The 27,126-nt window shown below is 48.1% G+C and overlaps 1 protein-coding gene across 2 annotated transcripts in view; it reads right to left on the bottom strand.

The window, feature by feature from the left end:
- Positions 1-27,126, bottom strand: part of PTP4A2 (protein tyrosine phosphatase 4A2) — a 223,865-nt gene that overhangs the window by 57,097 nt on the left and 139,642 nt on the right. For both annotated transcript variants that reach the window (XM_069223317.1, XM_069223319.1), the window contains one exon: positions 18,674-18,804. In XM_069223317.1, the coding sequence (XP_069079418.1) occupies positions 18,674-18,804 (131 nt within the window). The remainder of the gene's footprint in view (positions 1-18,673; positions 18,805-27,126) is intronic.

Here is a 27,126-nt window from a genome sequence, read left to right on the forward strand (position 1 = left end):
CCTTCCAGAGGTTGGTGAATGAAATCCTTACTGGCTTGGAGTCCTTTAGTGCAGCATAGCTAGATGATATTGCAGTCTTCAGTTATGCCTGGCAGGATCACATGATCCACCTAGGGAGGGTTTTGCAGGCCTTGCAATCAGCAGGCCTTACTATTAAGGCATCAAAGTGACAGATAGGGCATGACACTGTTGTATACTTGGGTCAACTTGTAGGTGGAAGCCAAGTGCAACCTTTACAGCCCAAAATCCATAAAATTCTGGCCTGGGAGGCTCCAACAACCCAGGCTCAAGTCAGGGCATTCTTTGGGTTGACTGGTTACTATAGGAGGTTTGTGAAGGGGTATGGATCCATTGTGTCTCCCCTCACAGAACTGACCGCAAAGTAAACGCCCAGAACAGTAAACTGGACTCTTGCCTGTCAAAGGACCTTTGACACCCAGAAGGAGGCAATGTGCTCAGCACCCGTTCTCAAAGCTCCTGATTATTCTAAGCAGTTCACTGTGCAGACAGATGACTCTGAACATGGGATAGGAGCAGTCCTGTTCCAAACCAATAATGATGGCCATGACCAGCTTGTTGGTTTCGTTACCAGAAGGTTACTCCCCAGAGAGCAGCGCTGGAGTGCCACTGAGAGGGAGCCTTTGCTGTGATTTTGTCACTGAAAAAGCTGAGACCATACTTTATTGGTACTCATTTTATTGTTCAAGCTGACCACAGACCTCTCAGATGGCTGATGGAAATGAAAGGCGAAAACCCTAAACTTTTGAGGTGGTCCATCTCCCTATATGGAATGGACTTTTCAGTGGAACACAAACCTGCGACCGCCCATGCCAATGCAAATGGCCTTTCCAGGTTCTTCCACTTAGACAATGAAGAGTGTCTTGGGAAAGGTTGGTCTCATCCTCTTTCATTTGGGAGGAGGTTTTGTAGGAAAGTGCCCCTTTTGGAAGGGTTACCCCCCCCCCCCCACCACACACACACTTTGTTTGATATTGACTGCTAACCAGGCCCCAAACTGTACCATTGTTCCCACAAGTGGCACACCCTTGGCACACAGTTAAGTGTGTTGTAAAAGATACCCATGGTACCAAGGGGCCAGTGACCAGGGAAGGTCCCCCAGGGCTGCAGCATGTACTAGGCCACCCTGGGGGACCCTTTAGCAAGCCTATGCACACTGCCATTGCAGGTTGTGTGTGCTGGTGGGGAGAAACAAAAACGACAGTCAACATGGCATAACTCTCAGGGTGCCATGCCCACAAACCATTTCCTGTGGCGTAGGTAAGTCACCCCTCTAGCAGGCCTTACAGTCCTAAGGCACGGTGCACAATACCACAAGTGAGGGCATAGCTGCATCAGCAATATGCCCCTACAGTATCGAAGTCCATTCTTAGACATTGTAGGTGCAGTGAGGCCAAACTGAGTATATGGGCTGGGAGTATGTCATCACAGCTCCATGATGGCTCCAATGAAGTCTGGGAAGTTTGGTATCAAACTTCTCAGTACAATAAACCCACACCGATGCCAGTGTTGGATTTATTATACAAAGCACTGAGGCAGTCTTAGAGATGCCCCCTATATTTTAGCCAAGCTTCTAGTGCAGGACTGACCGGTCTGTGCCAGCCTGCCACCTCCCGACTAGTTTCTGACCACATGGGGTGAGAGCGTTTGTGCTCTATTTGGCCAGAAACAATGCCTGCACTGGCTTGAAGTGCCTCACACCTCGCCCCTGCAGGAACTGTAACACCTGGCGGTGAGCCTCAAAGGCTCGGACCTCCAGTTAGCGTGCCCCAGGGCACTCCAGCTGGTGCAGATGCACACCCCTTAGACTAAACCCATCTTTTGGCGGCAAGTCCGGCAGGAAAATTAGGAAAAACAAGGAGAAATGACCACTTCAACTGGGTCCACTCCTAAGGTGTCCAGAGCTTAAAGGACTCACCCCCTCCTCTCCCCCTGCAAAATCCTCCATCTTGGTTTGGAGGACAGGGACCAATATGGTTAAGTCTGTGCCCACCTTACCCCTAAAGGGAGTGGATGTCAGAAAGGGTGTAGTTACCCTCCGGGACAGTATCCCATTGGCTACTGCCTTCTGACCCCTTTAACGCCCCTAAATCCAAGATTTAAGGCCCCCCCCTCTGAACTTAAATCGTCAGATTCCTAGTGACCTAAAAAAGACCAGAATAGAGGACTGCTAAGCTGATCCCCAGCAGCGAAGAGTGAAGACACCAACTGACTTGGCTCAAGCCATGCAGGCCCGTCTCCAGCTTCTGAAGCACTGCTACAAGAAAGCGTCACATCCTGCAGGACCAGCGACCTCTTAAAAGCCTCAAGAGAACTGGCTGCACCCCAGAGGACCAAGATCTCCTGTGGCCTGCAGACCGGTCCAAAAAGAAACTCTAAAGGACCCCAGAACCACCCCGGATCATTAGGCCCTGCCCACTCTGCACCAGACACCCGCGTGGCCAAACAGATTACAGCTGAACCCCATGTGATTCTGACCTTGTGTCCACCAGGGGTTGACTCCTCCTGCCCAACACAATGCTGCCTAAATCTGTGACTGCGAGAGAACCGGACGAAGCTTCCCGACGCCTAAAGGTACCACTGCACCCACAGCCCCATGGCCTTGGGTAATTCGACCACTGGTCCAGCAACGTCTAGCAGGTGGCCTTCCTTCTTGTCCGGCCTGTGGTTTTCCAGAACTGCCCCCTCCCCTCTTCCCCCCCACCGAGCCTGCAGCATTTTTGTGACCCCCCCCCACACACCTATTGCAAAGCATTGGGAGCCCAATGCTGAGTTTGTACCCTCCATCGGCTGCCCAGGCACCGCTGAGGGGGTCTGGTGCTGACCTGTGGCCTCCCGGGTGCTCCTCTAAACCCCCTGATATGCCCTCCAAAAACACAGGTACTTACCTGCAGGCCTGATTTCTAGTGCCCATAGTCTCCATAGGAGCCCATGTTAAACATACCTAAACTTTGACCCTTCAAATCAAAATCAAATCATTAACATTTATAAAGCGCGCTACTCACCCGTGCGGGTCTCAAGGCGCTAGGGGGGAAAGGGGGGGGTTATCGCTGCTCGAACAGCCAAGTCTTTAGGAGTCTCCGGAAAGCGGAGTGGTCCTGGGTGATCCTGAGGCTGGTGGGGAGGGAGTTCCAGGTCTTGGCCGCCAGGAAGGAGAAAGATCTCCCACCCGCCGTGGAGCGGCGGGTGCGAGGGACGGCAGCAAGTGCGAGGCCAGCGGAGCGGAGGGGGCGGGTGGGGACGTAGAAGCTGAGGCGTCTGTTGAGGTATTCCGGTCCCTTGTTGTGGAGGGCTTTGTGTGCGTGGGTGAGAAGACGGAAGGTGATCCTTTTGCTGACTGGGAGCCAATGCAGGTGTCTCAGGTGTGCGGAGATGTGGCTGTTGCGGGGTACGTCGAGGATGAGGCGGGCCGAGGCGTTTTGGAAAATGCGTTGCAGGCAGTTTTGGAGTTTGGCTGTGGTCCCGGCGTAGAGGGTGTTGCCGTAGTCCAGGCGTCTCGTGACGAGGGCGTGGGTCACGGTTTTTCTGGTGTCGGCGGGGATCCAGCGGAAGATCTTACGGAGCATGCGGAGAGTGAGGAAGCAGGCGGAGGACACGGCGTTGACTTGCTTGGTCATGGTGAGAAGAGGGTCCAAGATGAAGCCGAGGTTGCGGGCGTGGTCTGCGGGGGTCGGTGCGGTGCCGAGGGCCGTGGGCCACCAGGAGTCGTCCCAGGCGGACGGGGTGTTGCCGAGGATGAGGACTTCCGTTTTTTCGGAGTTCAGCTTTAGGCGGCTGAGCCTCATCCAATCTGCGACGTCCTTCATACCCTCTTGTAGGTTGGTCTTGGCGCTGGCGGGGTCCTTGGTGAGGGAGAGTACAAGTTGGGTGTCGTCGGCGTAGGAGGTGATGATGATGTCGTGCTTGCGTACGATGTCGGCGAGGGGGCTCATGTAGACATTGAAGAGTGTCGGGCTGAGCGATGAGCCTTGAGGTACGCCGCAGATGATCTTGGTGGGTTCTGAGCGAAACGGAGGGAGGTAAACTCTTTGGGAGCGGTTAGCGAGGAAGGAGGCGATCCAGTCCAGGGCCTGGCCTTGGATCCCGGTGGAGCGTAGGCGGGTGATTAGGGTGCGGTGACAGACGGTGTCAAAGGCAGCCGAGAGGTCGAGGAGAATGAGGGCGACTGTTTCACCGTTGTCCATCAGGGTTCTGATGTCGTCTGTGACTGAGATGAGGGCGGTTTCCGTGCTGTGGTTGGTTCGGAATCCGGTTTGTGAAGGGTCGAGCAGGTTGTTGTCTTCCAGGAAGGTGGTCAGCTGTTTGTTGACGGTCTTTTCTATTACCTTGGCTGGGAAAGGTAGAAGAGAGATGGGGCGGAAGTTTTTCAGGTCGCTTGGGTCAGCCGTAGGTTTCTTTAGTAGGGCGTTGACTTCAGCGTGCTTCCAGCATTCGGGGAAGGTAGCAGAAGAAAAAGAAGAGTTGATGACGGTCTGGAGGTGCGGGGCGATGATGTCGTCGGCTTTGTTAAAGATGAAGTGCGGGCAGGGTCCCTTGCACCTGGCCGGGCCTGTGTTGCTGGTGGTAGGTGTTTGGGGTTAACTTGAACCCCAATCAGTGGACACCATAACACCCGGAGACTGAAACTGTAGGTCTTTTACTTACCTTGTGTAGGAAGTTGGCTCTGTATGTGCTATTTCAAAGTAAGGAATAGCATGCACAGAGTCCAAGGGTTCCCCTTAGAGGTAAAATAGTGGTAAAAATAGATAATACTAATGCTCTATTTTGTGGTAGTGTGGTCGAGCAGTAGGCTTATCCAAGGAGTAGTGTTAAGCATTTGTTGTACATACACATAGACAATAAATGAGGTACACACACTCAGAGACAAATCCAGCCAATAGGTTTTGTTATAGAAAAATATCTTTTCTTAGTTTATTTTAAGAACCACAGGTTCAAATTCTACATGTAATATCTCATTTGAAAGGTATTGCAGGTAAGTACTTTAGGAACTTTAAATCATAAAAATTGCATGTATACTTTTCAAGTTATTGACAAATAGCTGTTTTAAAAGTGGACACTTAGTGCAATTTTCACAGTTCCTAGGGGAGGTAAGTTTTGGTTAGTTTTACCAGGTAAGTAAGACACTTACAGGGTTCAGTTCTTGGTCCAAGGTAGCCCACCGTTGGGGGTTCAGAGCAACCCCAAAGTCACCACACCAGCAGCTCAGGGCCGGTCAGGTGCAGAGTTCAAAGTGGTGCCCAAAACACATAGGCTAGAATGGAGAGAAGGGGGTGCCCCGGTTCCGGTCTGTTTGCAGGTAAGTACCCGCGTCTTCGGAGGGCAGACCAGGGGGGTTTTGTAGGGCACCGGGGGGGGACACAAGCCCACACAGAAATTTCACCCTCAGCAGCGCGGGGGCGGCCGGGTGCAGTGTAGAAACAAGCGTCGGGTTTGTAATGGAAGTCAATGGGAGATCTAGGGATCTCTTCAGCGCTGCAGGCAGGCAAGGGGGGGGTTCCTCGGGGAAACCTCCACTTGGGCAAGGGAGAGGGACTCCTGGGGGTCACTTCTCCAGTGAAAGTCCGGTCCTTCAGGTCCTGGGGGCTGCGGGTGCAGGGTCTCTCCCAGGCGTCGGGACTTTGGATTCAAAGAGTCGCGGTCAGGGGAAGCCTCGGGATTCCCTCTGCAGGCGGCGCTGTGGGGGCTCAGGGGGGACAGGTTTTTGTACTCACAGTCTTAGAGTAGTCCTGGGGTCCCTCCTGAGATGTTGGATCGCCACCAGCCGAGTCGGGGTCGCCGGGTGCAGTGTTGCAAGTCTCACGCTTCTTGCGGGGAGCTTGCAGGGTTCTTTAAAGCTGCTGGAAACAAAGTTGCAGCTTTTCTTGGAGCAGGTCCGCTGTCCTCGGGAGTTTCTTGTCTTTTCGAAGCAGGGGCAGTCCTCAGAGGATGTCGAGGTCGCTGGTCCCTTTGGAAGGCGTCGCTGGAGCAGGATCTTTGGAAGGCAGGAGACAGGCCGGTGAGTTTCTGGAGCCAAGGCAGTTGTCGTCTTCTGGTCTTCCTCAGCAGGGGTTTTCAGCTAGGCAGTCCTTCTTGTAGTTGCAGGAATCTAATTTTCTAGGGTTCAGGGTAGCCCTTAAATACTAAATTTAAGGGCGTGTTTAGGTCTGGGGGGTTAATAGCCAATGGCTACTAGCCCTGAGGGTGGGTACACCCTCTTTGTGCCTCCTCCCAAGGGGAGGGGGTCACAATCCTAACCCTATTGGGGGAATCCTCCATCTGCAAGATGGAGGATTTCTAAAAGTCAGAGTCACCTCAGCTCAGGACACCTTAGGGGCTGTCCTGACTGGCCAGTGACTCCTCCTTGTTGCTTTCTTTGTTCCTTCCAGCCTTGCCGCCAAAAGTGGGGGCCGTGGCCGGAGGGGGCGGGCAACTCCACTAAGCTGGAGTGCCCTGCTGGGCTGTGACAAAGGAGTGAGCCTTTGAGGCTCACCGCCAGGTGTTACAGCTCCTGCCTGGGGGAGGTGTTAGCATCTCCACCCAGTGCAGGCTTTGTTACTGGCCTCAGAGTGACAAAGGCACTCTCCCCATGGGGCCAGCAACATGTCTCTGGTGTGGCAGGCTGCTGGAACTAGTCAGCCTACACAGACAGTCGGTTAAGTTTCAGGGGGCACCTCTAAGGTGCCCTCTGTGGTGTATTTTACAATAAAATGTACACTGGCATCAGTGTGCATTTATTGTGCTGAGAAGTTTGATACCAAACTTCCCAGTTTTCAGTGTAGCCATTATGGTGCTGTGGAGTTCGTGTTTGACAGACTCCCAGACCATATACTCTTATGGCTACCCTGCACTTACAATGTCTAAGGTTTTGTTTAGACACTGTAGGGGTACCATGCTCATGCACTGGTACCCTCACCTATGGTATAGTGCACCCTGCCTTAGGGCTGTAAGGCCTGCTAGAGGGGTGTCTTACCTATACTGCATAGGCAGTGAGAGGCTGGCATGGCACCCTGAGGGGAGTGCCATGTCGACTTACTCGTTTTGTCCTCACTAGCACACACAAGCTGGTAAGCAGTGTGTCTGTGCTGAGTGAGAGGTCTCCAGGGTGGCATAAGACATGCTGCAGCCCTTAGAGACCTTCCTTGGCATCAGGGCCCTTGGTACTAGAAGTACCAGTTACAAGGGACTTATCTGGATGCCAGGGTCTGCCAATTGTGGATACAAAAGTACAGGTTAGGGAAAGAACACTGGTGCTGGGGCCTGGTTAGCAGGCCTCAGCACACTTTCAATTGTAAACATAGCATCAGCAAAGGCAAAAAGTCAGGGGGCAACCATGCCAAGGAGGCATTTCCTTACACCTTGAAACTGTGCTAACTTTTTTTCCACCCAGAACGGTTTCTGAAATTTGCACTGCCAAATTGAAACAAAGTGGTGTTGATACATATGTCCGACACTTACAAATGTAAGTACCTGCAAACTGAATCTTGTGGATCTAGAAATAAAGTCACAGAATATATTTTTGCTGTATAAAAACCATTGGCCTGGACTTAATTTATTACCTGTGTGTGTACAACAAATGCTGTGCACTTCCCTCTTGTAAGGAAATGCCTCCTTGGCATGGTTACCCCCTGACTTTTTGCTTTTGCTGATGCCCAAGTTATGATTTGAAAGTGTGCTGAGGCCTGCTAACCAGGCCCCAGCACCAGTGTTCTTTCCCTAACCTGTACCTTTGTCTCCACAATTAGCACATCCAGGTCAGTCCCTTGTAACTGGTACCAAGGGCCCCGATGCCAGGGAAGGTCTCTAAGGGTTGCAGCATGTCTTATGCCACCCTGGGGACCCCTCACTCAGCACAGACACACTGCTTGCCAGCGTGTGTGCTGGTGGGGAGAAAATGACTAAGTCGACATGGCACTCCCCTCAGGGTGCCATGCCAACCTCAGACTGCCCATGGCATAGATAAGTCACCCCTCTAGCAGGCCTTACAGCCCTAAGGCAGGGTGCACTATACCATAGGTGAGGGCATAGGTGCATGAGCACTATGCCCCTACAGTGTTTAAGCAAAACCTTAGACATTGTAAGTGCAGGGTAGCCATAAGAGTATATGGTCTGGGAGTCTGACATGCACGAACTCCACAGCACCATAATGGCTACAATGAAAACTGTGAAGTTTGGTATCAAACTTCTCAGCACAATAAATGCACACTGATGCCAGTGTACATCAGTATTGTGAATTACATCCAGAGGGCATCTTAGAGATGCCCCCTGAAAACATACCCGACTCCCAGCGTGGGCTGACTAGTTTTGCCAGCCTGCCACACACCAGACATGTTGCTGGCCACATGGGGAGAGTGCCTTGGTCACTCTGTGTCCAGGAACAAAACCTGTACTGGGTGGAGGTGCTTCTCACCTCTCCCTGCAGGAACTGTAACACACGGCGGTGAGCCTCAAAGGCTCACTCCCTTTGTTACAGCGCCACAGGGCATCCCAGCTAGTGGAGATGCCCGCCACTGCCCCCACTTTTGGCGGCAAGGCTGGAGGAGATAATGAGAAAAACAAGGAGTCACCCCCCAGTCAGGACAGCCCCTAAGGTGTCCTGAGCTGAGGTGACTGACTTATAGAAATCCTCCATCTTGCAGATGGAGGATTCCCCCAATAGGATTAGGGAGGTACCCCCCCTCCCCTCAGGGAGGAGGCACAAAGAGGGTGTAGCCACCCTCAGGGCTAGTAGCCATTGGCTACTAACCACCCAGACCTAAACACCCCTAAATTGAGTATTTATGGCCCCCCAGAACCAAGCAAGATAGATTCCTGCAACCTTAAGACTAAGAAGGACTACTGACCTGAAGCCCTGCAGAGAAGACGGAGACACCAACTGCTTTGGCCCCAGCCCTATCGGCCGGTCTCCCCACTTCAAGAGAAACTGCAACAGCTACACGTCCCCCAGGGTCCAGCGACCTCTGGAGCCTCAGAGGACTACCCTGCATCTAAAAGGACCAAGAACTCCAGAGGACAGCGGCCCTGTTCCACAAAGACTGAAACTTGCAACAAAGAAGCAACTTTTAAAGACCACACGTTTCCTGCCGGAAGCGTGAGACTTTCCACTCTGCACCCGATGCCCCCGGATCGACCTGCGGAGAACCAACACTACAGACAACACTACAGGGAGGACTCCCCAGCGACTGCGACCCTGTGAGTAGCCAGAGTTGACCCCCCCCTGAGCCCCCTAGCGATGCCTGCAGAGGGAATCCAGAGGCTCCCCCTGATCACGACTGCCTGCTTCAAAGGACCAGACGCCTGGTAAAGACCCTGCACCCGCAGCCCTCAGGACCTGAAGATCCGACCTCCAGTGCAGAATTGACCCTCCCAGGTGGCCCTCTCCCTTGCCCAGGTGGTGGCTACCCAGAGGAGGTTAAAAGGCTAATCAATTAGATTAATTGTAATGCTTAATTATGATTTTGAAAAGAGATCTTAATTAGAAAGGGGTACTGGACTGACAATATTAACTTAAAATAGTAGTACTTTTTTATGGAGTTAAACTGTACAGTGATTTATGTAATTATGGGACCCAATGTACACAAGAGGTCAATAAATCAGAATAAGGTAGTGGTACTTATTCAGAGCATAGGGAAGAGAATTGTGTTTTATAATGGAGGGGCTATTACTACGATGTTCATCTGTGGTTTGATTTTATGGTGGGAGGGCTACAATGATAAGGGAGAAAGTTGGCAATATTTGAGCTTTAACTAGTAACAAAATGGTTACTTACAAGTAGTAGTTTTGCAGCCTGAAGAGTTTTTCAGATTCAAATGCATTACTCTGCCATCTAGTCGTTGGGTCCGGAATGGTCTTTTTTCTCTCGCTCTTTTTTTTCATTTTTTTTTTTTTAGGTCCAGCATAGCCGCGCACAAGCGCCGCTTTTCTCATGTATATATCTGGGCTTTTAACCACGCCCACCACATGCCCATCACATGCCCATCACCATCACTCGTTCATGGGCTTGCCTTCCAAAAATCCTTTGTTTGCATTGGTAAATGCTTTACGTTTGTACTTCCTTGGGGCGGTTTTGTTATCGCCTTTGAGGCTGACCCTGTTACATGACTAACTGCACTTTTGTCGATATGTTTGACTGCAAGCAAACTTTTTTGCTTTTGTCTCTCCTTCACGTTCATGGCGGCCGTGGTGCTCTGAATCGGCTGGCTTATGTCAAGTGTTTTACTTTTCATTTTCAATTTATGTGGCAGGAAAAGTCCAGTTAGGTGCTAACAACGTTAATAGTTCTAACTTTAGGAAATGCGATACCCATTGCATTGCAAGTGCTTGTTTTCCTTTGGCTTTGTCAACCACCATTTATTTGTTCCGTCCTCTTCATGACGTTAGAAGGTGCCCGAGAATTCCCTGTGCGTAGTAGCCATCTTCAGATTATTTTTTTGTTTTTGTTGTGTCCTTTTCTCTTTTTGCTTTCCCCCCCCCCCATTCTTTTCCTTGCTTTGATGTACATAGGCCCTCTTTCCCCACCTGTTTGTCCAGTTCTCATTTCTGGGAGGGTGGGTGGGTCGGTCCCCATGTGAATCCAGAAAACTTCAGGCTGCAAAACTACTCTTACTGGTAATTAACCATTTTGTTTTACAGCATGAATCCTTTTCTGAAATCACATCCTGTGCATTAGATTGTGTAGCGGTTTTCCCATTATTTGGGTTGGTTGGGGTGAAATGATGAGCTTATAAAAAAGGTGCGGTAGCACCTTTTGTCTCACTTGGGCTTCTGTATGCATTTGAATGTCCACACAATGTTTTGTGAATGTGTGTGGGGATGCCCATGTTGCTGCTGCGCAGAAAGGATCTATAGACACATTTGCCATGAATGCTAGTGTTGCGCCCTTTTTCCTTGTTGTGTGCTTTGGTCAGTGAGAATTATTTGCCAGCCAATGCGTCGCAGGTTTGGATTGTCTCCACGATCCATCATGCGATAGTCCCCTTTGTGACGGGGATCCCTTACTGGATTTGGCATATGAAACCAATGGTTTGGTCCCTTTACGGAACTGCTTGGTCTCCTCCAAGTACTATTAGTGCCCTTCTTACATCCAGGGTATGCACTTTTCTTTCCAACTGTGTTTGTGGGTTCTTAAAGAATACTGGCAACTGGATGGTCTGGTTGATGTGGAATTTGCTCACCACTTTAGGTAGGAATTGGGGGTTTGTTCTGAGAACTACCTTGTCTTTGTGAATTTGTTTGTATGGTTCCTGTACTGTTAGCGCTTGAATCTCATTTACTCTTTGTAGCGATGTAATAGCTATTAGAAAGGCAGTTTTTAACGTGGTAAACTGAAGTTCAGCTATGTGCATGGGTTCAAATGGTTTTGTTATCAGCCAAGTCAAAACTGTGTTGAATCTCCATGTTGGGGCTGGTGACCATCTTGGAGGGATAATTTTTGGGGGGATTTTTTTTTGGATCCCTCTTTGTAACAGGTGCTGTGAAAAAACTCTTACACAACGCTCCCATAATATAGGCCACAACTGCTGCCCAGCGTACCTTGAGAGAAGAGTAGTTGATTCTGCTGTCCAGCAAGTGCATCATATAGGTTATTACCGTTTTTTGCCTAGATGTTGCTTCTAGTTTATTATTCTCTGTGCACCATAAGAGGTATCTTTTCCATTTTGATGCACAGCATTTTCTTCTTGTTGGTTTCCTAGCCACTGTTAGTATCCCCATGGTCCTATGTGGTAGGTTTAGGTGCTCGAATTCTATGTATTCAGGTGCCATGCTGCTAGATTGAGCATTGTTTGTTCCGGGTGGAACACTCCAGTTTTGCATTGGGAGTACGTCCCATTTGACATTGATCTTCATTATCTGATCCTTGGACAGTTCGGGTAGGTTTGAATACCATGCTTGTATGGCCCACTGAGGGCTATTAGTACGAGGTTCATCCCTGGTTCCCTAGCTTTTTCCAGTATCTTCAGTATTAGAGGAATCGGCAGAAAGGCATAAGCAAATCTTCCTGACCAGTTTAATGACAGGGCATTAACCAATGACTGGTGGTGTGGAAACATGGAGGCGAAGAGTTTCCATCAGCAGACAACAAAAAAATGCCAGCAACTCAATTGTTGGGGTGCCCCAAGCCCTGAAGATTTTTTCTAGGCTCTTTTGTTTTATCTCCCATTCGTGCATGCTGCTTTCCTGTCTGCTTCATTTGTCTGCCTCTATGTTGTCTTTCCCTGGTAGGTGGACTGTTTGTAAAGTGATCCCTTGTGGTATTGCCCACTTCCATATTTATTGGGCTAGTTTGCTTAAGGTAGAGGATTTTGAGCCCCCTTGCTTGTTCAGATAAATCATTGATGTATTATCTGTTTGATTAGTACCGTGTTCCCGGATATGAGTTTGAAAGGCTTTCAGGGCCAGTAACAGTCTTCATCTCTAAGGAAACTGATGTGCTTTATCGCATCAGTTTTGTTCCATTGACCTCGAATTCTTAAGTTGTCTGTGTGCTCTCCATCCCTTGTGAGGCACTTCTGTTGTGATAGTGACAGAGGGAGCTGCTGTCTTGAAAGGTCTTCCCCTGGTTATGTCTTTGGGCATCCACCACTGTCTCTTTCTGTAGCCTGTTACAACCATTAGATCCTCCCAACGGCCGGTGTGTTTGGCACCAGTTCTTGCCTAGCCATTCCTGCAATGGTCGCATGTGTAGTCTTGCATGGGTTATGGAGCGATAAAGGTTTTCCTTGCTTGATGGCATGAGGGTTTCCAATAGGAAGCATTAGTCTCCCTTTTCTTATAAAGGTACTCCCATATGTGTCTGCTGCCCTCTTGATTAGGTTGAAGTAGCATGTGATGTCCTCATGGGGAGAACACTTTGAGGGGTAGTTATAGACCTCTTCTGGGCTCTCCGTTTCAAGATCATTCCAGTTGTCCTCTAACCTCCCTGTTGCTTCCTCCCACGCCTCCTCTTCATGAGACTTGGGGGTCGCCAGTGCCTCGAGCGCAGTCTCTCCCTCTTCGATGTCTGTGGTTGCCGAGGGTTTTAGTGGGATTCTGAATTGTTTTAATGCATCCTTATGCTCCTTTTTTCGCTGCAAAAGCGCTGCCATTTCAGACTAGTCGGCGCCTTTTCTTCTCTACCTCCAATCCCTTTCTGACGTCTTGTGTCACTGATGGTAGTTTCTTTGTCATTGTTTGCTACTCCTCTTACAGCTTCAGGGTTTCTTTCCCCATACAGGGTTTTGCCTGTTTCACCACCCAGCTTTTTTTCGGTATACCTGGTGTAGGAAGTTGGCTCTGAATATACTATTTCAAAGTGAGAAATAGTGTGCACAGAGTCCAAGGGTTCCCCTTAGAGGTAAGACAGTGGCATAAAGAGATAATTCTAATGCTTTATTTTGTGGTAGTGTGGTCGAGCAGTAGGCTTATCAGAGGGTAGTGTTAAGCATTTGTTGTACACACAGTCAATAAATGAGGAACACACACAAAGACTTACTCCAGGCCAATAGGTTTTTATATAGAAAAATATATTTTTAGTTTATTTTAAGAACCACAGGTTCAAGATTTACAAGTAATACTTCAAATGAAATGTATTTCACTCAGGTGTTCTAGGAACTTTGAATAAACACAATAGCACGTACAGTTTTGACAAAAATGGCAATAAGCTATTTCAAAAGTGGACAGTGCAAAAATCGACAGTCCCTGGGGGAGGTAAGTAAATGTTAGGTTTGAAGGTAAGTAAGACACTTACAGGTCTCAAAGTTGGGGCATAGGTAGCCCACCTTTGGGGGTTCAAGGCAACCCCAAAGTTACCACACCAGAAGCTCAGGGCAGGTCAGGTGCAGAGCTCAAAGAGGTGCCCAAAACACAGGCTTCGATGGAGAACAGGGGTGCCCCAGTTCCAGTCTGCCAGCAAGTACCCGCGTCCTTGGGGGGTAGACCAGGGGGGTTTTGTAGGGCACCGGGGGGACACAAGCAGGCACAGAAAGTACACCTTCAGCGGCACACGGGTGGCGAGTGCAAACAGGCATCGGGTTTTGAATTGAAAGCAATGGGGAGACCCGGGGGTCTCTTCAACGATGCAGGCACAGGGAAGGGGGCTCCTCAGAGTAGCCACCACCTGGACTAGGCAGAAGGTCGCCTGGGGGTTCCTCCTGCACTGGAGTTGGGTTCCTTCAGGTCCTGGGGGCTGCGGGTGCAGTGTTGGTTCAAGGTGTCTGGTTCCTTGTTATAGGCAGTCGCGGTCAGGAGGAGCCTATGGATTTCGTCTGCAGGTGTCTGTTGGGCTGAGGAGGGGTCAACACTGGCTACTCACGGGCTCACAGTCGCCGGGGAGTCCTCCCTGTAGTGTTGGTTTTCCACAGGTCGAGCCGGGGGCATCGGGTGCAGAGTAGAAAGTCTCACGCTTCCGGCGGGTAACGAAGTCCTTGAAGTTGTTTCTTTGTTGCAAGAAAGTTGCAGATGGTTGAACAGAGCCGCTGTTCACTGGAGTTTCTTGGTCCTTGGGTGCAGGGAAGTCCTCTGAGGCTTCAGAGGTCGCTGGTCCCTGTTGGATGCGTCACTGCTGCAGTTTTCTTCGAAGTTGGGAGACAGGCCAGTAGGGCTGGGGCCAAAGCAGTTGTCTCCGTCTTCATTGCAGGGCTTCAGGTCAGCAGTCCTTTAGGTTGCAGGAATCTCGTTTCCTAGGTTCGGGGGAGCCCCTAAATACTGAATTTAGGGGTGTGTTTAGGTCTGGGAGGGCAGTAGCCAATGGTTACTGTCCTTGAAGGTGGCTACACCCTCTTTGTGCCTCCTCCCTGTGGGGAGGGGGAACATCCCTAATCCTATTGGGGGAATCCTCCATCCACAAGATTGAGGATTTCTAAAAGTAAGAGTCACCTCAGCTCAGGACACCTTAGAGGCTGTCCTGACTGGGGGGGGTGACTCCTCCTTGTTTTTCTCGTTATCTCCTCCAGCCTTGCTGCCAAAAGTGAGATGCCCTGGGGTGCTGTAACAAAAGGGGTGAGCCTTTGAGGCTCACTGCCAGGTGTTACAGTTCCTGCAGGGGGAGGTGAGAAGCACCTCCCCCCCAGTACAGGCTTTGTTACTAGCCACAGAGTGACAAAGGCACTCTCCCCATGTGGCCAGCAACATGTCTGGTGTGTGGCAGGCTGGCAAAAACTAGTCGGCCCACACTGGAAGTCGGGTATGTTTTCAGGGGGCATCTCTTAGATGCCCACTGGGCGTATTTTACAATAAATTGTACACTGGCATCAATGTGCATTTATTGTGCTGAGAAGTTTGATACCAATCTTCCCAGTTCTCAGTGTAGCCATTATGGTGCTGTGGAGTTCGTGTTTGACAGACTCCCAGACCATATACTCTTATGGCTACCCTGCACTTACAATGTGTAAGGTTTTGCACCAGTGTTCTTTCACCTAAAATGTACCATTGTCTCCACAATTGGCACAACCCTGGCACCCAGGTAAGTCCCTGGTAACTGGTACCCCTGGTACCAAGGGCCCTGATGCCAGGGAAGGTCTCTAAGGGCTGCAGCATGTCTTATGCCACCTTAGGGACCCCTCACTCAGCACAGACACACGCTGCTTGCCAGCTTGTGTGTGCTGGTGGGGAGAAAATGACTAAGTCGACATGGCACTCCCCTCAGGGTGCCATGCCAACCTCACACTGCCTGTGGCATAGGTAAGTCACCCCTCTAGCAGGCCTTACAGCCCTAAGGCAGGGTGCACTATACCACAGGTCAGGGCATAGGTGCATGAGCACTATGCCCCTACAGTGTCTAAGCAAAACCTTAGACATTGTAAGTGCGGGGTAGCCATAAGAGTATATGGTCTGGAAGTCTGTCATATACGAACTCCACGGCACCATAATGGCCACACTGAATACTGGGAAGTTTGGTATCAAACTTCTCAGAATAATAAACCTACACTGATGCCAGTGTTGGATTTATTAAAAAATGCACACAGAGTGCATCTTAGAGATGCCCCCTGTATTTTACCCAATTGTTCAGTGCAGGACTGACTGGTCTGTGCCAGCCTGCTGCTGAGAGACTACTTTCTGACCCCATGTGGTGAGGGCATTTGTGCTCTCTGAGGACAGAAACAAAAGCCTGCTCTGGGTGGAGGTGCTTCACACCTCTCCCCTGCAGGAACTGTAACACCTAGCAGTGAGCCTCAAAGGCTCAGGCTTCATGTTTGTTACAATGCCCCAGGGCACTCCAGCTAGTGAAGATGCCCGCCCCCTGGACACAGCCCCCACTTTTGGCGGCAAGTCCAGAGGAGGTAATGAGAAAAACAAGGAGTCACCCACCAGTCAGGACACCCCCTAAGGTGCCCTGAGCCGAGGTGATCCCCAGCCTTTAGAAATCCTCCAACTTGGTTTTGGAGGATTCCCCCAATAGGATTAGGGATGTGCCCCCCTCCCCTCAGGGAGGAGGCACAAAGAGGGTGTAGCCACCCTCGAGGACACTAGCCATTGGCTAACCCCCCAGACCTAAACACACCCCTAAATCGAGTATTTAGAGGCTCTCAGAACCTAGGTAACTAGATTCCTGCAACCTAAGACAAAGGAGGACTGCAGGGCTGAAAAATCTGCAGAGAAGACGGAGACACCAACTGCTTTGGCCCCAGCTCTACCGGCCTGTCTCCCCACTTCAAAAAACTGCTCCAGCGACGCGTTCCACAGGGTCCAGTGACCTCTGAAGCCTCAGAGGACTACCGTGCATCTAAAAGGACCAAGAACTCCCGAGGACAGCGGCTCTGCTCCAAGGAAGAACCATCTTTACAACAAAGAAGCAACTTTGAAAGAACACTTGTTTCCTGCCGGAAGGGTGAGACTTTGCACTCTACACCAGACGCCCCCGGCTCGACTTGTGGAGAACCAACACTACAGGGAGGACTCCCCGGCGACTGAGATCCCGTGAGTAGCCAGAGTTGACCCCCCACAGCGACGCCTGCAGAGGGAATCCAGAGGCTCCCCCTGACCACGACTGCCTGATTCTAAGAACGCGATGCCTCGTAAGGATACTGCACCCTCAGCCCCCAGGACCTGAAGGATCCGACCTCCAGTGCAGGAGTGACCCCCAGGTGGCCCTCTCCCTTGCCCAGGTGGTGGCTACCCAGAGGAGGCCCCCCCCCCCCCCCTTGCTGGCCTGCATCACAGAAGAGACCCCTAGGTCTCCCATTGGACTACATTGCAAACCCGACGCCTGTTTGCACACTGCACCCAGCCGCCCCGTGCCGCTGAGGGTGTACTTTTTGTGCTGACCTGTGTCCCCCCTGGTGCCCTACAAAACCCCCCTGGTCTGCCCTCCGAAAACGCGGGTACTTACCTGCTGGCAGACTGGAACCGTGGCACCCCCTCCTCCATTGAAGCCTATGCGCTATGGGCACCACTTTGACCTCTGCACCTGACCGGCCCTGAGCTGCTGGTGTGGTAACTTTGGGGTTGCTCTGAACCCCCAACGGTGGGCTACCTTGGACCCGACTTTGAACCCTGTAGGTGGTTTACTTACCTGCAAAACTAACAAACACTTACCTCCCCAGGAACTGTTGAAAATTGCACTAAGTGTCCAGTTTTAAAATAGTTTATTGCCATTTGTGTGAAAACTGTATATGCTATTTTGCTAATTCAAAGTTCCTAATTGAAATACCTTTCATTTAAAGTATTGTTTGTAAGTCTTGAACCTGTGGTTCTTAAAATAAACTAAGAAAATATATTTTTCTATACAAAAACCTATTGGCCTGGAATTGTCTTTGAGTGTGTGTTCCCCATTTATTGCCTGTGTGTGTACAACAAATGCTTAACACTACCCTCTGATAAGCCTACTGCTTGACCACACTACCACAAAATAGAGCATTAGAATTATCTCTTTTTGCCACTATCTTACCTCTAAGGGGAACCCTTGGACTCTGTGCATGCTTTTTCTTACTTTGAAATAGTACATACAGAGCAAACTTCCTACACTGGAGAATTCAGTTTTACACTCCTCCACTGTAAATGGCACACAAAGGCAAATAAGTGAGGAAGTCAACCCTTGTTACGTTCCCTCCAGCACCTGATTGTTGTTAGTCTCCACTATTGTCTGTCTTCGATGCTTCCTGAACTGTCACTGCAAATATTGCTGATACTGCCAAGGAGGATTATGAAATCTCTGATACTAGTGTTGACATCCTGTCAAGAGACTTTCTTTGCCTCTAGACCTACTACTTTCGAGAACTCTGCTATGGAAAAAAAAGTGACAATGGGATATTCAAGAGTTTGCTGTGTTTAAGGTTGATTAGACGAAGCATAGACGAGCATCTAAGGGAAGCAGATTAACATTTCTATACACTGCCTTGTCGTAAGTGTTCCAAATGTACCATTGCTTTGTCAAGGAGACTAAAGACAGCTGGTCTTGAACCAACTATAGGTTGGAACGTTCCAACAATGACAGAGGTTTTGAAAGATAGGGACGTATAAATATTCAAAGACAACCTTTCACATAATAGGTGTCCCAAGTATATATATATTTTTTTGATAATTTGAATACTGAATACTTTGTAACCTTTTGAAAAGAGGCTGTCAGATTTGTAGCACTGGTCATCAAAATGTAGTTTTTGCCCCATCTACTAGTTGAACTTGCCCACATACAGCACTTTTTTCAAAGACTCAATAACACTTCAAGTATCAAACACACGTCTTTATCTTCTGCATGTGTACTCACCTTCCAAGACCTGCTACGCAATGCACGGCAATGCAGCATCCTGGCTCTTCACGAAATTTTGTTTTCAAGAGGTTTAACCAATCATCAACAATTTGAGTTGGAGGTGGGGCGCCATCATCAAATGGCCAGTCCTTGTATGTTGAAAGGGAGAGACGGAGGGAGTAAAGAACATTGTGTTAACAACTAACATCAGAAAATAATAAACCACTAAGTATAGTTTAACACATTTGACCTCTTTGACAAAGAAACACTTCCCATAACCATAGATTTTCATCACAAAGGTGCCATGGAAAATGTCACTTACCCAGTGTACATCTGTTCGTGGCATGAGACGCTGCAGATTCACATGCTGTGCACATCCCGCCATCTAGTGTTGGGCTCGGAGTGTTACAAGTTGTTTTTCTTCGAAGAAGTCTTTTCGAGTCACGAGGGACTCCTCCCCTTTCGGCTCCATTGCGCATGGGCGTCGACTCCATCTTAGATTGTTTTCCCCGCAGAGGGTTAGGTAGGAGTTGTGTATATAGTAATAGTGCCCATGCAATGGAGTAAATATGTATGTACATAATGTGGTTAAAAGTGATATATTTACAAATTTACAAATGTACAAGTCTAATTTTTCCTTAACTTAAAGGCTACAGGCTCCCGGGGAGGTGCGAGGGCGCATGTGAATCTGCAGCGTCTCATGCCACGAACAGATGTACACTGGGTAAGTGACATTTTCCGTTCGATGGCATGTGTAGCTGCAGATACACATGCTGTGCATAGACTAGTAAGCAGTTATCTCCCCAAAAGCGGTGGTTCAGCCTGTAGGAGTTTAAGTTGTTTGAAATAAAGTCTGTAGTACTGCTTGTCCTACTGTGGCATGCTGGGATGTTAACACATCCACGCAGTAATGCTTGGTAAATGTATGAGGCGGCGACCATGAGGCTGCCTTACAGATTTCAGTCATTGGAATGTTTCCTAGAAAGGCCATGGTAGCACCTTTCTTTCTAGTTGAGTGTGCCTTTGGTGTAATAGGCAGTTCTCTTTTTGCTTTTATAAAACAGGTTTGAATACATTTAACTATCCATCTGGCAATGCCTTGTTTGGATATTGGATTCCCTGTATGAGGTTTTTGGAAAGCAACAAACAATTGTTTTGCGAATTTGTTTTGTTCTATGTAGTACATTAGTGCCCTTTTGATGTCTAATGTATGTAATGCTCTTTCAGCTACAGAATCTGGTTCTGGAAAGAATACTGGGAGTTCCACTGTTTGATTTAAGTGAAACGGTGATATGACCTTAGGTAAGAATTTAGCATTTGTTGGTAGAACGACTGTGTATCTGAAAAAAGGGTTCTTGTATAGTAAAGGCTTGTATTTCACTTACTCTTCTGAGATATGTGATAGCTATTAGAAATGCTACTTTCCATGTTAAGTACTGTATCTCACATGAATGCATGGGTTCAAAAGGTGGACCCATGAGTCGTGTTAATATGATGTTGAGGTTCCATGAAGGAACTGGTGGTCTTCTTGGTGGGATAATCCTTTTCAGACCTTCCATAAATTCTTTTATGACTGGGATTCTGAATAAAGAAGTTGAGTGCGTAATTTGCAGATAAGCTGAAATTGCAGTGAGATGTATTTTAATGGCTGAGAAAGCTAACTTGGACTTTTGTAAGTGTAGTAGGTAGCTTACGATGTTTTTAGCAGATACGTGTAATGGTTGAATTTGATTATTATGGCAGTAATAAACAAATCTTTTCCACTTATTTGCGTAGCAATGTCTTGTGGTTGGTTTCCTAGCTTGTTTTATGACCTCCATACATTCTTGGGTAAGGTCTAGGTGTCCGAATTCTAAGACTTCAGGAGCCAAATTGCCAGATTCAGCGATGCTGGATTCGGGTGTCTGATCTGTTGTTTGTGTTGAGTTAACAGATCTGGTCTGTTTGGCAGTTTGATATGAGGCACTACTGAGAGGTCTAGTAGTGTTGTGTACCAAGGTTGTCGTGCCCAAGTTGGTGCGATTAGTATGAGTTTGAGTTTGTTTTGACTCAATTTGTTTACTAGATACGGAAGGAGTGGGAGAGGGGGAAAAGCGTATGCAAATATCCCTGACCAACTCATCCCTAACGCATTGCCTTGAGTGTGAGCCTGTGGGTACCTGGATGCGAAGTTTTGGCATTTTGCGTTTTGTTGCAAATAGGACTTTTTGCGGTGTCCCCCATCTTAGGAAGTAAGTTTTTAGTATTTGGGGATTAATTTCCCATTCGTGGATCTGTTGGTGATCCCGAGAGAGATTGTCTGCTAACTGGTTTTGAATTTCTGGTATGAACTGCACTATTAGGCGAATGTTGTTGTGAATCACACAATGCCATATCTTTTGTGCTAAGAGACAACTGTGTCGAGTGTGTCCCTCCCGGTTTGTTCAGATAATACATTGTTGTCATGTTGTCTGTTTTGACAAGAATGTGTTTGTGGGTTGTTATAGGTTAAAATGCTTTCAACGCTAGAAATACTGCTAGTAGTTCTAAGTGATTTATATGAGGCTGTCTCTGCTGAGTGTTCTATTGTCCCTGGATGCTGTGCTGGTTGAGGTGTGCTCCCCACCCTATCATGAAAGCATCCGTTGTGATCAAGTTTTGAGGCACTGGGTCCTGAAAAGGCCACCCTTTGTTTAAGTTTATAGCGTTCCACCATTGTAGCGAGGTGTATGTTTGGCGGTCTATCAACACTAGATCTTGAAGTTGACCCTGTGCTTGTGACCATTGTGATGCTAGGCACTGGTGTAAGGGCCGCATGTGTAATCTTGCGTTTGGGACAATGGCTATGCATGAGGACATCATGCCTAGTAGCTTCATCACAAATTTTACCTGGTACCTTTGTTTTGGGTGCATGGCCTGTATTACGTTTTGGAATGCCTGTACCCTTTGTGGACTTGGAGTGGGAATCCCTTTTGTTGTGTTGATTGTCGCTCCTAAGTACTGTTGTATTTGACACAGCTGTAGGTGTGATTTGTTGTAGATGAGTGAGAAACCTAGCTTGTGAAGGGTTTCTATGACATACTTTTTGTGTTGTGAGCACCGTTCTTGCGTATTGGATTTGATTAACCAATCGTCTAGGTACGGGAACACATGAATTTGCTGCCTTCTGATATGGGCTGCCACTACGGCCAGGCATTTTGTAAAAACTCTTGGCGCTGTTGTTATTCCCAATGGCAACACTTTGAACTGGTAATGTACCCCTTGGATTACAAACCTTAGGTAGTTTCTGTGGGAAGGCTGTATAGGTATATGGAAATACGCATCCTTGAGGTCTAATGTTGTCATGTAGTCTTGTTGTTTGAGCAATGGGATCATGTCTTGCAGTGTCACCATGTGAAAGTGATCTGATTTGATGTAAATATTTAATGTTCTGAGATCTAGGATAGGTCTTAGAGTCTTGTCTTTTTTGGGTATGAGAAAGTACAGGGAGTAAACTCCTGTTCCTTTCTGATGAATTGGTACTAATTCTATTGCATCTTTCTGCAACAACGCTTGGACTTCCGGTTGTAATAGATCCATGTGTGGTTTGGACATGTGTGTTTTCGGATGGACATTTGGAGGGAATTGTAGAAATTCTATGCAATAACCATGTTGGATAATGGCTAGGACCCACAAGTCTGTTATTTCCTCCCAGTTTTTATAAAAATGTGTTAATCTTCCCCCCATTGGTGTTATGTGTTGGGGATTTGTGAAGCTTAAGTCACTGTTTATTTTGCGGTGTCTTGGGACTTTGGAAACTTCCCTCTATTTTAGGGAATTGTCCCTCTCTGTATTGTCCCTGAAAACTTCCCCTCTGATATTGACTCTGGTATGTGGGTCTTGTTTGTGAGGTTGAGGGTTCTGTGCTCTGTCCTCGAAACCCCCCTCTAAACTGATTTACGAAATGTGCCTCTGCTCTGTGGGGAGTAGAGTGCGCCCATGGCTTTGGCCGTATCTGTGTCCTTTAAGTTTTTCGATAGCAGTGTCCACCTCCGGCCCAAACAACTGCTGTCCGTTAAATGGCATATTCAGCACCGCTTGTTGAATTTCCGGCTTGAATCCTGAGGTGAGTGTCTCGGTATGGTGACCGCTGTATTTACAGTCCTAGCAGCTGTGTCAGCTGCATCCATTGCTGACCGTATCTGATTGTTCGAGATACTCTGGCCTTCTTCCACCACTTGTTGGGCCCTCTTTTGGAACTCTTTGGGTAGGTGTTCTATGAAATGTTGCATTTCATCCCAATGAGCCCTATCGTATCTAGCCAGCAAGGCCTGTGAATTGGTGATGTGCCATTGGTTGGCTGCTTGTGCCGCGACCCTTTTCCCCGCTGCGTCGAACTTGCGACTTTCCTTGTCGGGTGGTGGTGCATCTCCCGAGGTGTGTGAGTTCGCCCTTTTGCGAGCTGTCCCTACTACCACTGAGTCCGGTGTTAATTGCTGCGTTATGTACACGGGGTCTGTTGGTGGAGGTTTGTACTTTTTCTACACCCATGGAGTAATGGCCCTGCCTTTCACAGGCTCTTGAAACACTTGCTTTGAATGTTTCAGCATTCCCGGTAACATAGGGAGACTCTGGTACTGGCTATGTGTGGAGGACAGTGTATTAAATAAAAAGTCATCTTCTATTGGTTCTGCGTGCAGGGTGACATTGTGAAACACAGCTGCTCTTGACACCACCTGTGTGTAGGCAGTACTGTCCTCAGGTGGTGACGGTCTCGCTGGATAACAGTCGGGACTGTTATCTGAAACTGGCGCATCATAAAGATCCCATGCGTCCGGGTCATCTTGACTCATTCCCGTATGAGTTGGAGACTGCATCATTGGTGCACAGGCTACCGGTGATGGTTGTGGTGAGCGTTGTGGGGATGGTGGCGGAGTTATTTGTCTTGCCACCTTTGCTTGTGGTTGCTTGTCTTTCTCTTGGAAGGCAAGTTTCCTTTTAATTCGGATTGGAGGGAGAGTACTGATTTTCCCTGTGTCCTTTTGAATGTGGAGCCTCCTTTGAGTGTAATCTGGCTCCCCTGCCTCTAGCTCCTGTCCGAATCTGTGAGGATAGGCCCTGTTCCTCGGTGTAGGAACTTGGTTTTGTCACCGAGGCCGGATGTTTCGGTATCGAAACCTTTGACCATCTTTTTCGGCTCCGAAAACACTTTCTTGCCTTTCGGTGTGCCGATCTCTCGGTGCCGACTCATTTCGGTGCCGCTCTCTCGGTGTCGAGTGCGCTCTGACCCGGTGTCGAGTCTGTTCTGTGCCGGTATTTCAACCGGAGTTGGATGACTGACACATGCGTGCCCTTTTTCGGTGCCGATGGTCGGTCACCTAAATTTCGGGTTAAGCCATGGCCTGTTGGCGGTGGCGTCCCCTGGGCTTTAGTGATTTTTCCATGAGTTTTGCTCAGACATCTTACTCACGGTTCTTGGCGTCTGTTCGGGATCAACCTCGTCCGAATCCGCAATGGAGAAGGTTTCCTCTTCTTCCACGTGCTGTTGTCCTGCCGGCGCCATATGTAGTCTTCTTGCTCTTCGGTCTCTTAGCGTTTTCCTCGACGAAACGCTCGACAGGCTTTGCAGGTATTCTCTGTGTTCGGGAGACAAACACAAATTACAGACCAGATGCTGATCTGTGTAAGGATACTTGTGGCATTCGGGGCAGAAGCGGAATGGGGTCCGTTCCATTAGCCTTGAAGACGCATGAGGTCGGGCCGACCAGGCCCCGTCGGGGAATCGAAAACCCGGAAGGGCTACCGGAGCTCTTCCGAAATCGGTGTTGATCTGTTGTAACTAACCCAAACCGAACGCAAACAATACCGTCAAATTTTCTGAGATTTAACTAACTTTACGAACCGAAACACGGAGCGAAGAGGAACACGTCCGAGCCAGATGGCGGAAAGAAAACAATCTAAGATGGAGTCGACGCCCATGTGCAATGGAGCTGAAAGGGGAGGAGTCCCTCGATCTCGTGACTCGAAAAGACTTCTTCGAAGAAAAACAACTTGTAACACTCCGAGCCCAACACTAGATGGCGGGATGTGCACAGCATGTGTATCTTCAGCTACACATGCCATCGAACATATATATATTAAATAGTAGAATTCGGTCCTGCTAAACATGATGAATTCTGGATATTTAAGTTGCCAATACGAAAATTACAGCCAAAAGTCCACAAAACATTACAAAATGTAACATTATGCATATTGGTATCAGTTATGAAGGTCACTCAGACATAAGTATAAATTCAAATTTTTCGAGAGACTTGTATCAGTTTCATCATTTTGAATATAGCAGGATATGTGCGCCTCATTATTGGCATGATATGTTACTTTCCACTATACAAGGGTAAAGGGCCTATGCTCGTAAATAGGTGAAAAAAAGTAAAAAATAAAAATAGGCTCAACACAACCAAGCGAGACCCATCAACTCGACTTACTTAGTAATGTAATAACAGCTAAGTGCCTATTACTTGTTTAGTATCCACCTGTGTCGCTCAAACTGAACCGATCCATAAAACACTACACATGCCACCCTCTATTTAAAGTCTCCCACATAATGCTTTTACATCGTAGATCTTAAGTCTCAAATAATGTTCAAATATTCTCAGCTAACACCTCACTATTCAATGTTACCTCCTATAAATGCACAAAAAGCTCCTCATCGACATTGAGCACATAAGGGATCTTGGTTCGGAGTCAGATGATAAATTTACTCTCAAGTTGGCGCAATTTCAACATTCTATTGCCCCCCATTCATTTCTGTTGACCATGGCCAGACCAAAGATCTTAATGCTTCTCCAATCGGCAGTAAGATGTCTCTTGTTTGGCCAAAGCATAACTGATCATGATTCTGTCTTGCTCTAGTGTGTTTCAATATCCTTTTTTTCAGTGGGCAGATTGTGCTTCCCACGTTCTGCAACCCACATTCACACTTGATTAAATAAACCATGTATTGACTGTCGAATGTTATTCTTTTTGAGATCTTAACTTCTCTTCCCCTGTAGTCTGTAAAGATTTTCATATTTTTGGCCACTTCACATGCCTTACAATTGTTACATTTGGAGAGACCGGTTGAATCCTTATTCAACCAGGTTTATGTGGAGTATAATGGCTTTTCACCAAAAGATCTTGGATTAAGCGTAATTTCCTATAATTGATTTAAGGTCTGATCTCTACTTTTTGCATGATGTCTTAGTCACTCCTCAGTATCTACCAGTGTTTCTTGAAAATGTTCACAATTCCTTTACTTTCCTTGTGTCTTCCTTGGGGATAAAATTCACAGAATTCGTCACTGATTTTGTATATTAAAGATACAGGGGTGATTCATCAAGTGGGGGCCAAGAAAGCAGGACCGTGCATACATCAAAAACAAGGTGAAATCCTGTTGCCAGTGGGACAGGGACAAGGCTGATTTGCATATGGCTGGATCCAATCTGAGGAGGCATGATGGGCAAAAGAATGATGGGTTGGGATGCTACCCCAAGCAATGCCAGTGGTTAGACAAATTGCAAGCATTCCTTGCATCAACTTGTGTGTTTGATATTCAAGACAGTCACAGACACTGAATTGTTCTGCCCAGGCACGGGTTATAGGAAGCTGGCCTGGTGTGTGGTGAGCACCTGTGGTATTATCACCCTACACCAGGTGCAGTTATTTCCTATTAGTGATGTGTAGTCAGTGTCTCATCTAGGAGACATGCAAAGCTCATGCAATACCACTGTAGTCACACAGCACTTACACACATGAAAGAACCATACAGTGTTACAAAAATAAAGGGACTTTATTATGGTAACACAAATACCCAAACACTGTACAGACACTAACTCAAGTGGAGGTAGGTAAACGCACTTATGTACACATTAGTAGTCCGTGATTAGCATAAAAGGCAATAGGAAACATTGAAAACAATAGTAAGTACTGAAGGCTCTTGGGGGGGGGGGGGGCAAACCATACACTAAGAAAATGGAATGCGGAAGTCAGGCCCCACACAAGGAAGTGGAATAGGAATAGGTCGAGGGAGCTGGAGGAACTAAGAACCCCAAAAGTAAGTACCAGAGTGCCCCCCAGTGACCAGGAGAAAAGTAGTAAGTACCTGGTTCTCCCCAAACCCACCAAAAGGACTTCAGAAGAGGATTTTGCAAGACCGATAAAAAAACTGCAAGAAATCAAAGGTGGATCCTGGAAGAAGAGCTGTAAAGGAAGGGGGCCAAGTCCAGTTCACGTTGGAGTGTCCTGTTGTGGCAGGAGCCATTACCCTCCTATCTGTGGATGCAGTGCCAGGTCTACGGTGAACGAAGACAGTCAGCAGAGCAGCACTGGAGCAGTTGAAGAGTTCCTGAAGTGATACAGTCGATGTCCAACACCGAAAAAAGGATTGCAGTCAGTCAGTGGTGTGGAAAAACCACCACTCAGCCTTGGCAAAGGCAAATGTCGTTGAAGAAATGCAGAGCTGCCGGGGACCAGCA

This window comes from Pleurodeles waltl, chromosome 3_1, assembly GCF_031143425.1.
Source record: "Pleurodeles waltl isolate 20211129_DDA chromosome 3_1, aPleWal1.hap1.20221129, whole genome shotgun sequence".
Classification (NCBI taxonomy): domain Eukaryota; kingdom Metazoa; phylum Chordata; class Amphibia; order Caudata; family Salamandridae; genus Pleurodeles; species Pleurodeles waltl.